Below are 19,008 nucleotides of genomic sequence, written 5' to 3'. Positions count from 1 at the left end.
GTGGGTACTGTCCCCTGCCTTCACACATTTGCTGATGGCAGTTCCTAATCATATCGCCCCTCATTGTTATTCCCTGAAAAAGTAGGTGGAAGACATTTAGCAATGAGATAACTATCTGATTCTGTTCCTGTTTCTTACAGTGGGACAAACGGTTATGCAGTAGAGTAGGCGACTGGTGAGATGTTGGATGGAATTTGGCCAGAACTTTCTGATACACTGAAGTCAGCTGACCGTGAGGGTCAATGACAATTCATTCAGCTCACATGGTACTGATATGGTGAATGCCAGTGTTGCCAAGGTATGTCCTTGGGTGGACCATCATTTCTGGTGCCGGAGAACCAGCATGTTGTGCTGGGATCACATCATTTTGGAAACCTGGAATGACCAGCAGTGGCTTCAGAACTTCCAAATGAAGAAACAGATCTTCATAGAGCCACGTGAGGAACTTGTATCAAACCTCTGGCACCAGAACACTCAATTCAGGGGAGCCACACCGGTTCAGAAGCAGGTTGCTATTGCTCTATGGAAGCTGGCACCACCAGGTCTGCTGCAAGTCACTTTGAGGTTGGAAAGTCCATTGTTGGGGTCACAGTTGTGCAGGTTTATGAGGCAGTTAACACTGCGATCTACTCAAGGTGGGTGCCATAAGAAAAGTTCCAGAAATAAGAGCTGGATTTCAGAGGATGGGCCTTCTAAACTATGCAGGGGCCATCAATGGCACCCACATCCCAATACTTTGCCTACCAAAAGGGGCAAATGCTTATGTGAACCACGTGTTCTGCAAAGCTTAGTGGTCCACAGAAGCAGATTCATGACTACAAACGTGGGAAATACTAAAAAGGTTCATGACACCAGAGTGCTGAGGTGATCAGCATTGTACCTGAAGGGAGTAGGACTTTATTCACCAGAAACTATATGGTTCTTTACAGTGTGTCGATGCCAACTGTTATTTTGGGGGACCTTGCATATCCACTCCTATCTTGTCTCATGAAGCCATTCCCCAACACCAATGACACTGGAAAAGGGGAATTCAGTTACAAGCTCAGAAGCTGCAGAACGGTTATGGTATGTGTTTCCTGGGCTGGAAGCTCATTGGTGCTGCCTACCCACCTGTGTCAGAATGGCCATTCATATACTCATCGCCTGCTGCACACTCCATAACATTTGTGAGGGTAAAAGAGGAGTGTTTTCATTCCAAATGGGCTCACAAGTCTGATTTGCAAACTTTGTACAGAAAACCAGATCCCACCCATGTGCACATTGGTCCTGGTTCCCAACAAGCAAGGGAAATTATGAACACCTTACATGCACACATCTTGGCACAGCAGGGAGGCAGAGGGTGACATCTGCCTGTGCTGAGGGATACCTTCCCACCTTATACAGCTGCTGGGAATGCATATAAGGGAACATTGGTGCCTATTTGTGAGGTGACATAGCTTTGTGAGGGTTTCGTTTTCCTGTAGCGAAAGATCAGGAACTATTCATTCCTGTGACATTGCACACACTGAAGACAATTACAACCCGGTGAAGATGCCCTGTTAACACCTTAGGGTTGAGTCTATGCTGTGGAGGGTGGCAGCTGAGTTGTAATGTGGTCATTGTGCAATGATTTTGTCTTCACTATTCACACTTTTTTATAAACCTCTTATTGGGAGCACTCAATCTCTCTTACCAACCTTATGAAGATTTCCTGGGGCAGGGGTGAGTATTCAGCCATTCTGCATGGTATGCTGTCATTTTGTTTTTTGACTGTTCATTGTCAGCAGTGCTAACTGCATTTAGGGGCTGTTACAGAGCACTAATCCCTATTACCACTGAAGCTGGTTAAGCTTTCAGTGGGAAGTGGGGGGTATTTATGCACAGGGTAGTGGCAGATGGTGTCATTACCTGTGTTGCTACTGGTACTGTTTCAATTTTCTGCATGTGAAGTAATCCATATAGATGTTCATCTACCCATTTTCTGTGTTTCTGACTTCTGTTACATTGAAAACTAGTAGCACTTTCTGTAAGAACATAATACTAATTGCACTTTCCCATCCCTCCCATGTATCCTTGGGACTTAGTATATTTCTGAACCGCAGGAGGGAGGGTTTGGTGGAGGACAGACAGAAAAGTGTTTGCAGTATCATGGCATCAGATAATTATATACCATTCAATTTCATGTGCTATGAATTGTGGGGCCCAATTCTGAATCTGAAAACATCTTCATCTCACCAAGCTTAGGAAGGAGGGGACACACACAAGTCTGGGAAATGATAACATTTATTAAAAGTATTAGATAGAATGGGTAATTGAAATAATTTTTAAAAGGAAGGGTCAAAAACAAATCTTTAAAAAATAAAGGGAATGCAAGTGGGAACACTGGCCATATATTAATGTCTCTGTAGCTGTCTCCTTGCCCACCTCCTGACAAGAAGGAATGACGGGAAAGTGACTTTTGGGGAAAAATGGGAATGTCTCCTGCGAGGGACTTGGGGGGTGGGCACTTGGTGGGGTTCTGGAACTCTTGCAGATTCATCATTCCCCTCCTGGTCACTCAGTAGGGTCCTCCTGTGAGGGGTTTTGGGTGCTAGTGGTGGGCAATGCCCCAGGAGTCCTGCAGGCTCTGGTGTCCTCCCAGTCTCTTAGGGGGGTCCTTGAAATAGGATCCTCTGGCTCAGTAGCATCCCGCGCAGCAGCTGGAGGAAGAAATGGATGTAGTGGTTCATGGACTGGTTCAGTTGATTCGGCAGCAGGTTGACCTCGAACTCATTCACAAGTTCAATGGGGGAATGTTCCCATTCTCTGTGCTGTGCCTCCTGCTCCATGAACCAGTACATCCGTGTCTCTTCCTGATGAAGTGCCCAATCCTTCCATGCCCAGAGGAATTTAAATGGTTCCTGGTTTCCCCTGCCCATGCCTATATGCAGCTCTTCCTATGTCCTTCTCCATCTGTCTCTGGGGCATTGCTCCAGCCCTTTTTGTGGGATGGTTTCACTCTCAGGAACTGAAGGTCCTGACAATTGGAAGAGAAGGGTAGAATTACAATTTTTGTCCTTGGGAAAAAGCTCAGAAATCCCCCCCACATAACATAATTTTACTGTAGAAGGCCACAATTTTGATACTTTTCAGCATTCCATGAATGTGACTTTTAAACTATCCTTGGTTCTTAGGCAACTTTTGCAGCCCATGAGGAAGGAGCACAGGCTCCTAAGAGTAAATAAACTGTACTAATACTTTTAAAAATTTAAATGTTCATAGTGTCTCAATGTAGTGGGCAGGGGGAAGAGAGAGTGGCAGTTCCTTCCAGGGTGCTAAGTTACCAGTTTGCAATTCCTTTTTTAAAGGCTGGCTAACATTTGGAGAACATAGCTGTTTCCAAGATACGAGAACGGAAAAGAGAAGTGGCTTTCTGTCCTGTGGAGGAGATCTGCAATCTATGCAAGAGAGTTTGTTTCTGCTAATGGTCACTCCTCTACATATTGCGAAATGAAGAGGGTTGGTCAGCTATAAAAGTGGACCAAGCAGAGCTGCACTGCTGTAAAACCTCAAGACCCAGCTAGAGTTTCTGCTACACTGGAAACTTGCTGAAATATGCTTGTGCAGCATAGCTCAGTGGGGGAGAGGTAATACACCAGGGACAGGGACAGTAACAATTTTGTAATCTTCCAAGGGAGAAAGGACTGCTGTGACTAACATTTCCTCAGAGAACCAAAGTGTTCTACAACTGTGTTCTGCTCCCTCCCCATTCCCAGACCTAACATCCCCTCCACCTGCCCACCCCGTTCCACATAGCTACCATTTGTAAGGTGATGGTAAGATCAGAAGGTGGGAGAAGCACTAAAACTGTGTAATCTTTAAAAGACAAAAGATAGCTGTTACTAACTTTAGACAACCTACTATAAGCTTTCTGCAACTGTTCCATCCCCTATTGGGATTTTTCTAACTTGACCCCTTCCTTCCCAGGGTCTGTGCAGCCCCAGAGCCTTTGCTGTCTGACCCCTGGCCAAGAAATGCACAAACACAGAGGCAATGATTTTTCCTGAATAATCTGTTTTTAAGAAACAGCTTTATCCAAATGCATAATACAGGTTCATCAGAAATCAATAAAATCATTGATTTATAACTATGTCTTGCTTGGGGACCATCTGCGGGGGCGGGGAGCAGGGGCTGGAGGGAGCAGGGGAGAGTTGGAGGAGTTTGGTAGGGAGAGGGGGCATGACAATTCCATAGCTTTCAGCACTGCAGTTCAAACTCACAGACACATAGCAATGCATGGCATATTATCCAGAGGGGAATAGTCAGTGCACAGTATTTCAAATGCCCTGGATCATAAAATCAGTAATTTAGCATAAGATGAAGAGGGGATATTGGCAGGGAAGGTCCATTGTAACTTACCAGCGTTAGGTTTTGGTTCCTGCCGTGACTCGGGATCCTCCTTGGATTCATCAGGGTAGGAGGCTTCCTCAACAGGCTCCACTGGAGAGAGGTGCAGAATAACATGCTCTTCATCCTCCAGGTCTTCTGGGGCACCCTCCATGGTCCGTGCTGCCTCCTCACTCTACCCCTCAGCAGCATCCTATTGGACAATGAGGCTGGTGGGGTTGAGGAAGGGATCATGAACCACTTCAGGCTCTGTACCAGGAGCCCTTGACAGCACCTGGTCAAGCTCTTTATAGAAGGGGCATGTAGAAGAAGCCACATCCCAGAGAGACTGTTTGAGTCTTTTGCTCTCCTGTATGGGAGCCTCATCTGGTTCATGTGTTCCCGCCCCTGGGCTGGAGACCGCTCAACGCCTGCCTTCTCCAGCCTCCATGAAATTTCCTGGTACAGGTGTATGTTCCTGCCGCTCTGGCTGAAGTCACGGAAGACAGTGCACTCTGACCACACATTGATAAGCACCCAAGTGTGCTCAGTGGGCCAAGTGGCTGCTCTCAGAGCAGGATGCATTTTCACCTGTATTGATCTGTATGAGTTCAATGGAAAGCTGGTCACTGCAGCTCGCTACTTCCACTGAAAACGATGGGACAGGAACCTTTATAGAGTGGGCAAGGGTCAGGAAGAAAAGGGTCCAGTGCATTGTCAGAATGGGAGTGGAGGACTATTGAAACTTGAGTCCTGGTACATGACCCTTATCCACACCCCTCAGGCATGCTAGCTTACTCACTCTCTACATTCCTTCAGACACATGCTTTGGGGTTCAGGTGTGGGTTATGACACAACCGCATTCATAGGCACGTGTACAGTCACTAATATAGAAATAGTCCTTAGTCAATGGAGAGGAAGGAAATAGAGATTATGAGTGACCAAAGAGGTAGCAAGAATGAGGGAAAGGGCAGAGTAAGTGGAGAAAATAATATAGCAGGAGAAACTGCACCCATAAGTTTTAAACTTGAGCTCTAGAAGCCATTTGTTATGCACATGGGGGGAAAAAAATAGAAAAAAATATTGGTGTCAGTCCAGATCAAAACCCTGATCTACTTTCAGTCCATATTTTGTCTCCAACTGCAGTCTCATACTTCAAAAGGAAGTACAAAAAACATATTCAGTTGTGCAATAATGCGTATTTTGATGTCTTCAGACAACCTGAAGCGTGAGACCTGTAGCATTATCAATTTAGATGATCTTTTCTGTGCTATTTTCGTAAACAGTTAGAAAAATGCAGCTAATTTCTGCTATCACACACTAAAGAACAAATCTGTAAAGTGTTGCTCATGATTTTATCAGAAGTCGGGCAGCAAGAATTCCAAATACCCTGAAATCTTAACATGTAACCCTAAATTCTAAATAATTAGCAGGACATGTAATGAAACGGAAATGCAACGTAACCTCCCTGACCCAATCACAGGAATTTTTATAGGTAAAATGTAGTTTGTGCCCAAATATAAAAATCCTACCTCATAATGGCCCTCTTTAACTGCATCCTGTATTGGTGTTACTTGTTCACTTCCTTTACAGTTAACATCAGCTCCTGCTTTCAAAAGCTCATTTGCTGTCTTATAAAAACCTTCCACACTGGCTTCATGTAGTGGAGTCCAACCTACGACAAACGAAAATTGTCAACTAAATCTTACATTTCATATCTGAATAATATTCTTGACACCAATTTTTATCCATTTTGAAGACCATTTAATAAAGTTTTAATTTTAAGATAGTCTAAATTTATTAGAAATTTCAATATTTTAAGAATAAGTTGACCATGTGACAAATTTTTATATGGTTCAAATGTGATGTAGGTGAGAGGTCCTAACTGTCAAAATATGCACTTGCCTAAGAACTGTAAGCCATTATAACAAATGTAGATGTTAGATTATGTATTGGCTCAAAAAGGAAAGAAACCTTAACCTTTGTATACCAGCAATTTCTCTGTGAATGAAACTTTTACACTTTGGGTATGTCTACTCAGCAGTTGGGATGTGTAATTCCCAGCGTGGGTAGACATACATGTGCTAGCTCTACTTGACCAAGCATGCTAAAAATAGCAGTGGAGCTACAGCAGCATGCGGGGCGGCTTGGGCTAGCTACCGGAGTACAACCTCATTGGAGGTCCTAGACAAGCCACTGCTATTTTTAGCATGCTAGCTCAAGCACAGCTAGCATGTGTAAGTCTACACAAACAGGTAATTATACTTCCCAGCTGCTAGATAGATACACCCAACAACCTTTGTGTGTGGTCTTGTTATTTGGTCAGTCACACTGAAGATGATAATTAAGAGAGAAGTGAGAAAATAAAGAACCTGAGCTATGAATAATACAACATATGTTCCTGTCTCAGGAACAGACACTAGCAATTAATAATGGTGGGGATCATGTTGATGTCCATTTCAGTATCTCCAAGCATCATTAAATGTATAAACTCGTAGACTTTAAGGCCAGAAGGGACCATTGTGATCACCTAGTCTCACCTCCTGCTTTAAGAACATCTAAGAATGTGAACATTAGAACCTCTAAGAATCTAAGAAATAATGTGATGAAAAATGTTTACTCGTTTTCCATTTCCCTTTCTGATCACACAGAACAAATCCAACTTTTACCTTTGCAGACAGCAGAACTGTAGCAATCAGAGGTTGAGTAGCAGGTGGAGCAGAGATGCTCTGCATGGGGAGGGAGGGAAATCTGGGGCTGAGGGGGCAGGTTGGGTTCTCTGCATTGGGAACATGGGGAGCTACTGAGACATAGCGGGAAGTAGCTGTTCCTATTTGCTTCCCAGCCCAATCCCATGAGCCACAGCAGCTGCTCCAGCCCCACCAGTCCCACTTCACCTCCACCCTCCTATGCATGCACACAGCTTACAAGGAATGACATGTTGGGGTAGAAACATAAATCAGCCTCTACAATATTTCCATTTACTCCTGGGGCATTCTGCACCAAAAAATTTAAATTTCTATGCCAAAAAATTAAAAATTCTGCACACAATATTTTAAAATCCTACAGATTTTATTTGTCCAATAAATGAGGCGGCTCCAGCATGGCATTGCGGGAAACAGGCCACTGGCAGCACTGAGCTGGGAGATCACTCTGCAGCTCCCCCCGGGACCCAGACTCAACAGTGAGGCTGCACCCAAACCTTCCCCAGAGCAAGAACTGGGCCTGCCCCAGAAACACCCCAGGGCCCTGACCCTCTGTGCCAGGTGCACCAGGTGTGGGCATGCAGACTCAGTCCGGCAGGATCCAAGTGCAGAGGGACTTAGTGTGGGGGAATCCAGGTGTGGGTTGAGAGGGTTCTGTGTGGGGCAATCTGGGGTAGGCAGCTCAGTGGGGGATCCATGTGTGCATGTGCAATCTGGATGCACAGGGGTTTGTTGGGGGGTTCTGGGTGCAACAGTAAGGGGACTCTGCAGGGGGGTCCAGATGAAGGTGGTTGGAGCTCATCAGTGGGGGCTTGGGTGGGGGGGCAGAGCTGGGCAGGGGGGTCTGGCTATGGGGGGTTCAGTGTGGAGGTCCAGATGCTATGGGAATGGGGCTAATGAGGTTGGGGACCCAGGTGCTCCTGGTTGGGGCTCAGTGGAGATCTGGGTGACTCTTCAGGGTGGTCCAAGTGCAGGGGGAGTGGAGCTTGGCAGGAGGGGTTCTGGGTGTGTGTGGGGAGGTGAGGCTCAGCGGGAGGGCCTGGGCATGAGGGGGTCTGGATGCATGGGCACTGGGCAGATGAGGGAGCAGCTCCCTGTACAGTGATCCCTCCCTCTGCAGATGAGGAGTGATGGGTGTGTGTGGGGGGGAGAGTTTGCAGAGCTTCCTGGAGACTGGGGAGAAATCTAGGGCTGGGGCTGACCCGGCTCTGGATGCTGTGCAGGGGAAGAGGAAGTCCCATCCTCCCCAGCCCAGCCAGACTAGCGGCTGAGCCTGGCACAGGGTAGGAGCCACCAGCCAGGTCTTCCCCAGTCCTGCCCCCTGCCTCACAGTGATTTATCTCTCTGCCAGCTGCCCTGGGCACCCAAAACATACTGCTGGGGAGGGTCACATGACCACTCTTGTGGCTTCCCTTTGCTTCCCCCTCAGAAAGTCATTTTTCTGCAGGGAAGCAAAGAAATCTGTAGGGGGACATGAATTCTGCACATGAGAGGTGGCACAGAATTCCCCCAGGAGTATTCCATTGCAGGGGCACTAGCCTCCACTCCCTCTCACGTCGGTTCTGCCACCCAGGAAGCAATTCCACTCAATGGAGGAAAGAGGATTTGGGAAACATGAAGGCAGTATGTAAGCCCTGAGCTGCACTGACCTAGCTTTGCATGAGTTCCCTGTATGGCAGTGTTCTTACTGAATCGGCAGAGTGAACTGGGGGAGAAGATAGAAGATCCACGCCCAGAGTGCTTTCTAATCCTCCTTCCACCACTTCCTGCATCAAAACACACTAAGGTTCCATTGACCACAGTAGCTTTTTCCTTCAACCATCTCCCCACAGGTGGAGATACCCCAGTACATATCTAGAATGCTGGTTGGGCTCTAAATTTGACACAATCCTTTTCTCATTTAACTCAAGGGCAAAACTCTCATTAACTTCATAAGAAACAAGACTGATTCCATCAAGCCAAATTCTGGGCTGTTTTACAGATTATGCATGCCAGAAGGGTGTAAAATCAGTGCATTAAAATGGAGTTTTGGAGGTAATGTCTATATTACATATATGGCTCTTCACATTTATTACCTGTCTCGTGAGAACTTATAAGAACTTAAACTAATAAGAATTCAAAAAAGTGGTGGATCAACTCTAAAACATCTTTCTGTTTGTGATCTGGTAGCATGAGCATTTATTACTTATGCTTACATATTTGTTTTGTAATTCATAAAATTATCTTTTAATTGGAATTGAAACTTACCAGCATAATCCTGAGTATTTACATTTGCACCAACTTTTATAATTTTGTGTACAAGGTCTGTATCATCTTCAGCAACAGCTTTATGCAGTAAGGTCTCACCAAAAAGATTTTTCCTACAGATTTTTGAAAGAGGAATGGAGGCAACAGGTGCAGTATTTGAAAATTTTTTAACAGAGGTTTGTTTTGCTGAAAAACATAAAATAAAGATCTGGTAAACTGAAAAAATATGTTTGATTACTGTTTTGGCCTCAGCACTACAGTTAGCATACAAGTTTTCTGAAGAAAAATCTTGTCAACAGGAATTTTTGCCCAACTACTAACCTGTCAAAAACAGACATTTCAGAAAGTTGCTCCTTCAGTGAAATACGTAAACATCAATCTCACTTACTAAAGATTGTATTTAACCCCATAAACTCTGCACCGATCTCCTGATATCAAATGGGTTCAATGCACAGAATGAAAGAATATGGCTTTTAAACAGTGTTTTTTTTAAACTCTTGGCTCTCTACATTTTAGGCAAAGTGTACTAATCATTTTCAACAAGTTTGATCAAATCTGCTATCCTGTGCTACATTTCCTTAAAAGAAAAGCAGTCAATATATAGCTAGTTGCTTAGTCACTCCTCTCGTCCTTACCAAACCTATGGCATCTATTAGCAATTATTTTATGTTTTGTGTTTTATGTATGTTTCTAAGTTTACAAAACAAAATATAGAAACAAACATTATTACTATACTTTGGAACAAATCCTGCTTTCCATTATGCACCCATAATGTAGGATTCAAATGTAGTGGAACCATTTCTATTGTACTGGGGCACAAGACTACACTTTACCAGCAGTGAGGAATTCTGCCTTCTCCCTTCATGCTGTGGAGAGGTGTTCCAGGGCTACTGTCTATGCTGGAAGGCAAAAGGATGGGGATGCATTATGGCCAGGCAGGAGGCATGGCAAGGGCACGAGCATGGTCCATTCATTGTGCAGATCCAATAGCTTAACATTTTGCTCATGTGGGAGTAGAGAGCTACCCCTCTCCATAGTCTGTGGTTGTAGGCTGCACAAGAAGCCTGGCTGGTTGTGACTAAAGATTTCAATCTTCAGCCTTTTGATATTTTTGAAATGGAGGAAAGTCCATGTACATCAGTGGTCTCCAACCTTTTTACGCACAAAATCACTTTTTGAACTTAAGTGCAACCCAGGATCTACCCCATCCCTTCTGAGGCCCCACCCCTTCCCCAAAGCTCCACCTCGCTCACTCCGCACACACACACCCTGTCACTCGCTCTCCCCCACCCTCACTCACTTTCACCGGGCTGGGGCAGGGGGTTGAGGTTCGGAACGGGGTGCAGGCTCTGGGCTGGGGCCAACGGGTTCGGAGTGTGGGATGGGGCTCCAGGCTGAGCCTGGGGCAGGGAGTTGCGGTGCAGGAGGGGATATGGGGTGCTGGCTCTGCGAGGAGGCTCAGGGCTGGGGTGCAGGCTCCCACTGGGCAGCACTTACCTCGGGCGGCTCCCGGTCAGCGGTGGTGCAGTACGGCTAAGGCAGGCTCGCTGCCTGCTCTGGCCCCACACTACTCCCAGAAGGGGCCAGTGCACCCCTGCGGCGGGCACGTGGCTCCGTGTGGTGCCCCTCTCTGAAGGCACTGCTCCCGCAGATCCCATTGGCCACAGTTCCCCGTTCCCAACCAATGGGAGCTGTGGGGGCGGTGCTTGCAGGCAGGAGCAGTGCGTGGAGACCCCTACTTCCGCTCCCCTAGGGCCATGGGGGCATGCTGGCTGCTTCCAGAAGTGGCGTGAGGCTGGGACAGGCAGGGAGCCTGCCTTAGCAGCAGCCCCACTGCAGCCAGAGATCATGATCGACTGGTAGAGTCTCCAGATCAACCAGTCGATCGCGATTGGCCAGTTGGTGAACACTGATGTACATTAATTTTGCTCTACGCAATAGGATTTGCCCATATAACTACAGCCAATCATGATGAAAACAGAAAAATACATTTTATTTTGAGCATTTTGTTTTAAAAATAATATTTTGCTCTTGAATGAAAACCTGTTGCTGACTTTATTTTAATAAATATGAGTCATCTGATTAGAAAACCCATTGTAAGCATGGTTATAGTGGAAATACTGACAACCCTTCCTGAAAGCAAGGTGCTGGGTAGTGGTAGATTTATAATTAACAACTTATATTATACCTACTATTATAGTTCATATAACATATACCTTCAAAAAGTTTTAAAATATATTAGGTACACAGTTAAAGCCAAACTGGACTTGCATAAATGGAAATAATTATAACACTCCAATCTTAAAAGTAATTATGGTTCAATGGTTAGGGGATGAAGGAGTCAGGAGGCCCAGGTTCAATTGTGTGCTCTGCCACAGTCTTCCTGTGTCACCCTCAGCAAGTCTCTTTACATCTCAGTTCCTCACACGTAAAATGGGAATAATAGGACTTCTTTACTTTACAGGAGAAATATATCACAGAATGTGAGGTGCACAGATGTAATTGTGATGGAGGTCATAAAAATACATCAAATCAATTGAAACCTGCAATCTACTCCATGGGGGTGAATTCCTGTGCACGCTGAGTCACACTGACTTCAGAGAGACTCTGCACAAGCAGTTTGCCTTTGCAAGTCAAACTGTAGGACCTACATTTGTACTCTGGATCTATTTTTTGTTTTGGTGTTTCTGAATACTTAGTCATTTCAATTATAATGTTACAAAATTAGATTTTCACCCCTGAATGTTTTTCTTAAATTTTATGAAGGATGTGTGTAAGCAGGTCAATTATTAGAGTCTGTACTGTAAACAGTGAAATAAAAACTGGTACAAAGTATCATGGATTATTATTAAAACTAATGTATATAAAGCTTTTTAAAAAGGTAGCTCATAAATCCACATTTCAGTGACTTTGAAAACACCATCCAACATTTTCTGGTTCAGTACATTTGTTTGAATCAGTTCAACAGAAGAGTAACTTATCTGGCAAATAAATGTCAGAAGCATCTCTTACTAATTTTCTTTGCAAGCCTTTGGCTTTTCCTCATCTGCTCAACCTTGCTGTTTACATTCATAGTTGATGCTTGGTATGTACTGGCTTCCGGCTCTGAACACTGTTCTTTGCTGTCCTTACAAGCAGAGTCTTGTGTTCTACTGATAAGAGATTTATTCAGAATGAATAATAATATTCTCCACTTTATAAAACAACAATGTAGTATTTATACTAGATTTAAAAGTAAACATCTAATTTGTAAAGGAGGTTTATAATTATGTGCAGATGCATACTCCATGTAATCACACAAACTTCAATGGGATTGTAAGGAGTATAAATCAGTGCAGAATATTACCTTGAGTGTTTCAAAGAAAATGTAAAATCTTTACCTTTTAGGCAACTTAAATGAACATTTACACAATAGAAATGAGGAATGAAAGGCATGTATGTTTCATATTTATTAAATAAATTGGAAGAGAGATAGAGAAAGAGTTCATGCATAAAGAGAAGTAAGCTTTTTATGTTATATATGTCATACCCAAAATCTTTAGATGAAAGTTTATTTCCTGTTTCTTCATCATTACTATATATTCTCTGCTGAGTTTCTTCTGGCATTTTATAACAACTGGAAACTTCATGTATGTGCTTTCTAGTGCAGTTTTCTCTTATTCGAGTTGACTTCCTTAATGTATATGAAGTTGCTTTGGTAGCTTCTACATCCGAGATATTCTCTATTGAACTTGAATTTCCTTCACCAGCTTGTTTGTCATAAGAGGCGACATTGCAGTAATCAGAAATTATCAAGTCTTGGTTCTTCTGGTTACCTACAAGCTGTGACAAAAAGTATTATTTCAAACTACTGGTAGTCAAGCTTTAAAAAGAAATACTGTGCCTGGATTATTGTGTTTGGTGTTAAAAGTAAAATGTCATTTAAGTTATACATGCACAGATAGATAGATAGAGACTTAGAATAAATAGGTTACTTAATAACTGGAGTTCTGCAAATATATTCCCTACACAGGGGGAAGCACTTGGAGTTGTATGCCATGCTATGCAGGCCCTGGAACTACTAAGAACACCCAGCAAGGGAAGTGGATGGCTCAGGAAACAGGGATGTAATGGGACAAAGATGTAAAGTCAGTGGATGATATGGCTTTTTTAGCTGATGCCTTCAAACAGAATCAGGCATCTATTGAGGACAGGCCACAGAAAGAGGGATTTGAAACTGGTAGAAAGGGAGCCCCCTGGGAAGAGAGAAGCGGGTTGGGAGCCTAAACATTCTCTTACCCAAAAACATTCCTCTAACTTCATCCCAAATCTCCTGTAAAAGCAGAAGAGCCCAAAAGGTGCTATCAGTGTAATTCCACTGATCACCTAAGGAATAAATGCCCTGTGCTAGGAGGAAGTGGGCAACAAATAGCTTGCTAGTTCTGCTGTCCTCAACACAGAAACCCCCCAAGCAATTGAAACCTATCATATTGGTTTTGTGAGGTTAGCCTCTGCAGAACCAGATTTGGAGTATGTTAAGGCTGTCCAAATTGATGATAGGGAGTACTTGGGGCAGAGAGATACAGGGGCCCAGATCTCTCTGTTTAAGCAGAGTGTGGTCCCAAAGGCTAGTATGTTGCCTGGCCAAATGGCAGAGATTGTGGGGATGGGCGAAAGCACATTCCTCAGACCACTAGCTAAAATCCATGTGGTGTGGGGAGGTTTGGAAAGTGTTCTGACTCTGGGGGTAAGAAAACACCTCCTAGTCGACCTGTTTCTTGGTAATGATTTTTTCCGTGAAGCTCAGGTTAAAGTATTTGCCTGCAGCAGGAGGGAGTTTTAAGCTGGGACCCCCAAGGGAAAGGGTAAGGTCTCAGGAACTGCTGAGAGAATGGGAGAGAGTCTCCTTGATTCTTCTGCAGCAGGGAGAAACCACATGCTTCCAGGTGGGAGGGTGGTTGAGACCAACTCCTGCACTGCAGCTGGAGGCAACACCACATTAGGAAGGGATGGGGTGGGTGTAACACCCGCCAGGGAGAGAATTGCCCAGGTTGTTAGCTGCCAGCAGGTCGCAGCTGAACCAGAGGCAAAACCGGCTCTAGGGAACATAGAGCAATGTGTCCCAAAGGAGAGCCCAGAGAAGAGCAGGGGATCTCAGAAACCACTGAGGTGAGTGAGGATTCCTGAGACTCTGTACCGCAGGGAAGTAGGGTGCTTCCAAGTATGGGAGGGGCTGAGACTAGCTCCTTTCCAGCAGGAGGAAACATGCCCTCAGGCGCAGGGGCAGGAGAAGTGTTGTCAGTGATTAAGGAAACTGTCCCAGTTGTTAGCTGGCAGAGTTCTGCAGATGAACAAGAGACAGAACCCTTCCTAGGGAGCACAGAGAAATGTGTCTTAGGAGGGGCCCCAGAGGAGGAAACTGGGGAAGGAATAGTGGGGGCACAGGAATGTCTCCTCACTAGAAGGGGGTGTCTTCCCCCACAACAGAGAAAGCAATTATGGGAGAGCTGCTGGGAAAAGGTGCATCTGATTGAAGGGTTAACACACCTAGCCCAGAGAGCACAGATCACAGCCCTCTAGAGGGCAGCGAAGGACTCAGTGCTGGGAAGGGGAACACACAGAGTAACCCCAAAAGGGGAGCTGGATTTTCTGCATATGTACAGTCCTGGGTTAGGAGACCGCTCCCCAAAGGGCCAGCCAATGTGCAGGATCCCCCTGAACACCTATCTTGCCAGACCCTGTGTTGGATCTTATTAAAGAAGTTCTGTATTAAAATCACAAATGAGTTTGATTCCCCATAGTTTAAATTCCAGGGTATTACTAATTAAGAGGTCTCTTGGTTTTTGGTACTGTTTATCTCCCTCTATGGGTGAAACTTGCAAGCTGCTAATTGTGTTAGTACATTCTAAGACAGAGTCTGTTCTCAAAGCAAATCACACAGAGAGAGACTCAAAGCAATACTCTAACAACAGAAACAGCACCCAGAGACTCCCCACCCTTTTGTTGTATTAACCATTGTGATTAAAATAGAGATAGAGGATGTATGTGGATGGATGCTTGGTGTGGATAATAACTGAATGATCAGGGAGGTGCCAGCCTAAGAATCCAGTGTCCATCGGCTGAAGAAGGTGTTAAGTGGAAATAACCAGAGGGACACCCCCCCCCCCCGAGGGCAGACTGGAATCCACCCAACAGCCTCAAGAATGGGAGAACCAAAGAACAAGATAACATCTTGGAGCCGTCAGGAATGTGCTATCTGCTGATTGATTCAGCAACAGCATGATGAAGCAATTCCCATAGACTGGCATAGGAAGAAATTCCTATAAAAATAGACTCTAAAAAGTGAGAACTTTGGGGTCTGATTCTGCAAACCAACTTCCAGGAGCATCAGATGAGCATCTGACAAGGCTCTGCTCCCTCCTCATGTCCAGGCCACCTGGCCAGTGGCTTGGCATGAGCAACTCTAAGGCTGGTAACTATGATAACAACCTTGCAGAACCTGTGTGTGTGTGTGTGTTTGTATGAATGAATGTGTGAATAAATATGAGATTGAATGGAATGTTATAACTATAACTAACTGCTTACTATGATTCTTTCTGTATTCACAATAAATGTGGTATTTTGCCTTTTGCCCTTTAATAAGATCCTGCTGGTTTTTATTTTATTGGTATAACACCTGAGGCACCAAAATTCCAGAAACCTGATTAAATTAAGAGCCCATACAGGGGGAACAATGGAGGGAGGGAAAAGTCAGTGGCTGATTACATGGGAGAGGGTCAAAGGACACCCTGGGTAATAAACAAAATAACCTCATACTACACTATCTGAACAGAGGGTGTGGTATCATAAAGATACTTGTAAACACACAACATTAATACCAAAATTTTTATCACAGATAAGTTTTGGGGATAAGAATTTTGACATGGATGTTAAACCTTATGATAATGCTACTTTTCAATTAATACCTGTAAACAGGTTTAAAGATTATTACAGCAGAGAAACCATAAAAAACCTGGTTTGCTGTGTGTGAATGGGGAAACCGAGGCACACTGCCTCACAGCCTTAATGGCTGGATGCCAAGAGAACTGTAACACAAACTGCTTTCAAGCTAGTCAGTGACTAACCCTCCTTCAGTAAGCAAAGAGGGGAGGTGTGACACTCTGTACCTTGGGGGAACACCCTACACCCCCATGTTCATCTTTATAAAATGATTGTGTGCAACTGCAAATGCACTGTGTGCCAATGCAAAGTTTGTAATGTTGGGTGTCTTCGGAAGGCTCATGATGCACTGAGCATGGTTGTTATAGTGATGTTATAGTAATTGTTACAGTAATGTTATAGGTTATAATTTCATGTATATAGTTATGAGGCTGAAAATGTATCCTCATGGCTTAAAGAAAGCCCAGGCAAAAACTCTCCAAGAACAGAGAGGCAGTTCACATCTCATCAGGGCATGTATGGGACAAACCCAGCTCAGCCTCACAAGAACCAAGGATGAAGGCCTAGGCAACAACAAAAGGATCTTTTAGACTCTGAGTGAGTCACCCCCCTTCCTGAAGTGGGCAGGGGCGGGGCAAAGCCAAGAGGGAAGAAAGAACATGATAAAAGGGAGAGACGTTTGCCATGCTCTCTCTCTCTCTACCACCTCCATCTACAGACACCACACCAAGCGACTGAAGCACTGATCAAAGGGGAGAGCCTGGCTGAAGAGCTACCAGCCAGCTTGTGATGAGAAGCATCTAAGTTTGTAAGGGCATTGAAAGTGTTAAGATCAGCTTAGAATGCGTTTTGCTTTTATTTCATTTGACCAAATCTGATTTTTATGCTTTGACTTAGAATCACGTAAAATCTATCTTTATAGTTAATAAATTTGTTTATTCTATTTGAAGCAGTGCATTTGGTTTGAAGTGTGTCAGAGGCTCCCCTTGGGATAACAAGCCTGGTACATATCAATTTCTTTGCAAAATTGATGAACTCATATAAGCTTGCAGCGTCCAGAGGGTATAACTGGGCACTGCAAAACGGAGGTTCCTAGGGTTGTGTCCGGGACTAGAGATATTAGCTAGTGTCATTCAGTTGCAAAATCCAAGGAGCAGCTTACATGCCAGAGGCTGTGCGTGAACAGCCCAGGAATGGGGGTCTCACAGCAGAGCAGGGTAAGGCTGGCTCCCAGAGTCAAAGGTTGGAGTGACCTAGCAGATCACCGGTCCAGATAACACCAAGGGGAATGTCATACTCCCTTGCTGCAATTTAAGCCCATTGTTTCTTGTCCTATCCTCAGAGTTTAAGAACAACAATTCTTCTCCCTCCTCCTTGTGACAACCTTTTATGTACTTGAAAACGGTTATCATGTACCCTCTCAGTCTTCTCTTTTCCAGACTAAACAACCCCAATTTTTTCAATCTTCCCTCATAGGTCATGTTTTCTAGACCTTTAATCATTTTTGTTGCTCTTCTCTGGACTTTCTCCAATTTGTCCACATCTTTCCTGAAATGTGGCGCCCAGAACTGGACACAATACTCCAGCTGAGGCCTAATCAGCACAGAGTAGATCAGAAGAATTACTTCTCGTGACTTGCTTACAACACTTCTGGTAATACATCCCAGAATGATGCTCGCTTTTTTTTGCAACAGTGTTACACTATTGACTCATATTTAGCTTGTGGTCCACTATGACCCCCAGATCCCTTTCTGTAGACTCCTTCCTAGGCAGTCATTTCCCATTTTGTATGTGTACAACTGATTGTTCCTTCTTAAATGGAGTACTTTTTCCCTCAGTAAATTCTTCCCACATACACCACACAAACTCTCACATATAATTATACATACAAAATAATCCTTTCAGCTAATCAAGCTAGTTATTATACAGGCTGAGAAGAGATTATTTCTATTTTTAAATATCTGTGAGATGCTTAGATACTATAATGATGGGGAACGCAAAAGCAGATATTGCATAGCATAGAATAGTATGAAGCAAGAAGATGAAGTTTACTAGGATTTCTCCATTCTAAAAACTTCAATAACTGATGTGAAAAAGTAGAAAAGGATTAGTAGACTTTAAATAAAGAAAAAGACTGTAATAAAAATGTAAATTCCAGACTCAATAATTCTATACCAACACTAATAACATCTTAGAAAAAATTAACTCTTCAGTAAAATATTGTAAGATACACAAAACATTTAAAATAGCTATTAAAACATGTACATACTTGTTCATCTAAAGTACCCTGAAATGCAGCCTCTGTTAATGCTTTTATTTCTTCCAATTGCTTCACAGAAAATTGAGGTTCAAAATTGTTAATTGTTATTTGAGTGCAGTCATCTATCTGGAAAATACTGGGTTCTGATCTCAAATGTTCTTCTTCAGCATTAACCTCTCTTTCCTTCCCTACTAATTGACAGAGAGGCTGTACTACAGATTCTGAAAAGGAGTTCAGTGCTGTCAGAAGCTCTAGTGGCAGGACATTGCTGTTCTCATCTACTGATATATCTACAGATAGAGCATCCCCTTGACACTGTAATGTGTCTTGCAAGGGGTTTATCATTTCTGGACTCTCTGAATCACTGAGTGGTTTCAGCAAATCTCTAATTTCAAATTCATCAGCCATTATACTTTGTTCAGTTAATGTTTCCCTGGAAATCTTCTCTGATGTTGATGATAAAATAAAGTCAGGTGTAAACTTCTCAAGAGAATTATCTTTTACTCTAGTATCTAACTCAGTAATAGTCATAGT

At 43.8% G+C, this 19,008-nt stretch overlaps 1 protein-coding gene across 1 annotated transcript in view; it reads right to left on the bottom strand.

Moving 5' to 3' along the window:
* The window catches only part of ANKRD31 (ankyrin repeat domain 31), a 112,197-nt gene that overhangs the window by 73,333 nt on the left and 19,856 nt on the right, over window positions 1–19,008 (bottom strand). Inside the window, exons 4-8 of the mRNA XM_078853001.1 lie at window positions 18,484–18,954; window positions 12,826–13,118; window positions 12,309–12,448; window positions 9,297–9,482; window positions 5,877–6,019 (exon numbers count right to left, since the gene is read on the bottom strand). Of these exons, the coding sequence (XP_078709127.1) occupies window positions 5,877–6,019; window positions 9,297–9,482; window positions 12,309–12,448; window positions 12,826–13,118; window positions 18,484–18,954 (1,233 nt within the window). The remainder of the gene's footprint in view (window positions 1–5,876; window positions 6,020–9,296; window positions 9,483–12,308; window positions 12,449–12,825; window positions 13,119–18,483; window positions 18,955–19,008) is intronic.

Source organism: Lepidochelys kempii, chromosome 5 (assembly GCF_965140285.1).
Source record: "Lepidochelys kempii isolate rLepKem1 chromosome 5, rLepKem1.hap1, whole genome shotgun sequence".
Classification (NCBI taxonomy): domain Eukaryota; kingdom Metazoa; phylum Chordata; order Testudines; family Cheloniidae; genus Lepidochelys; species Lepidochelys kempii.
The sequence above is the reverse complement of the archived record's forward strand: the minus strand, read 5'-3'. Positions and strand labels throughout refer to the sequence as shown.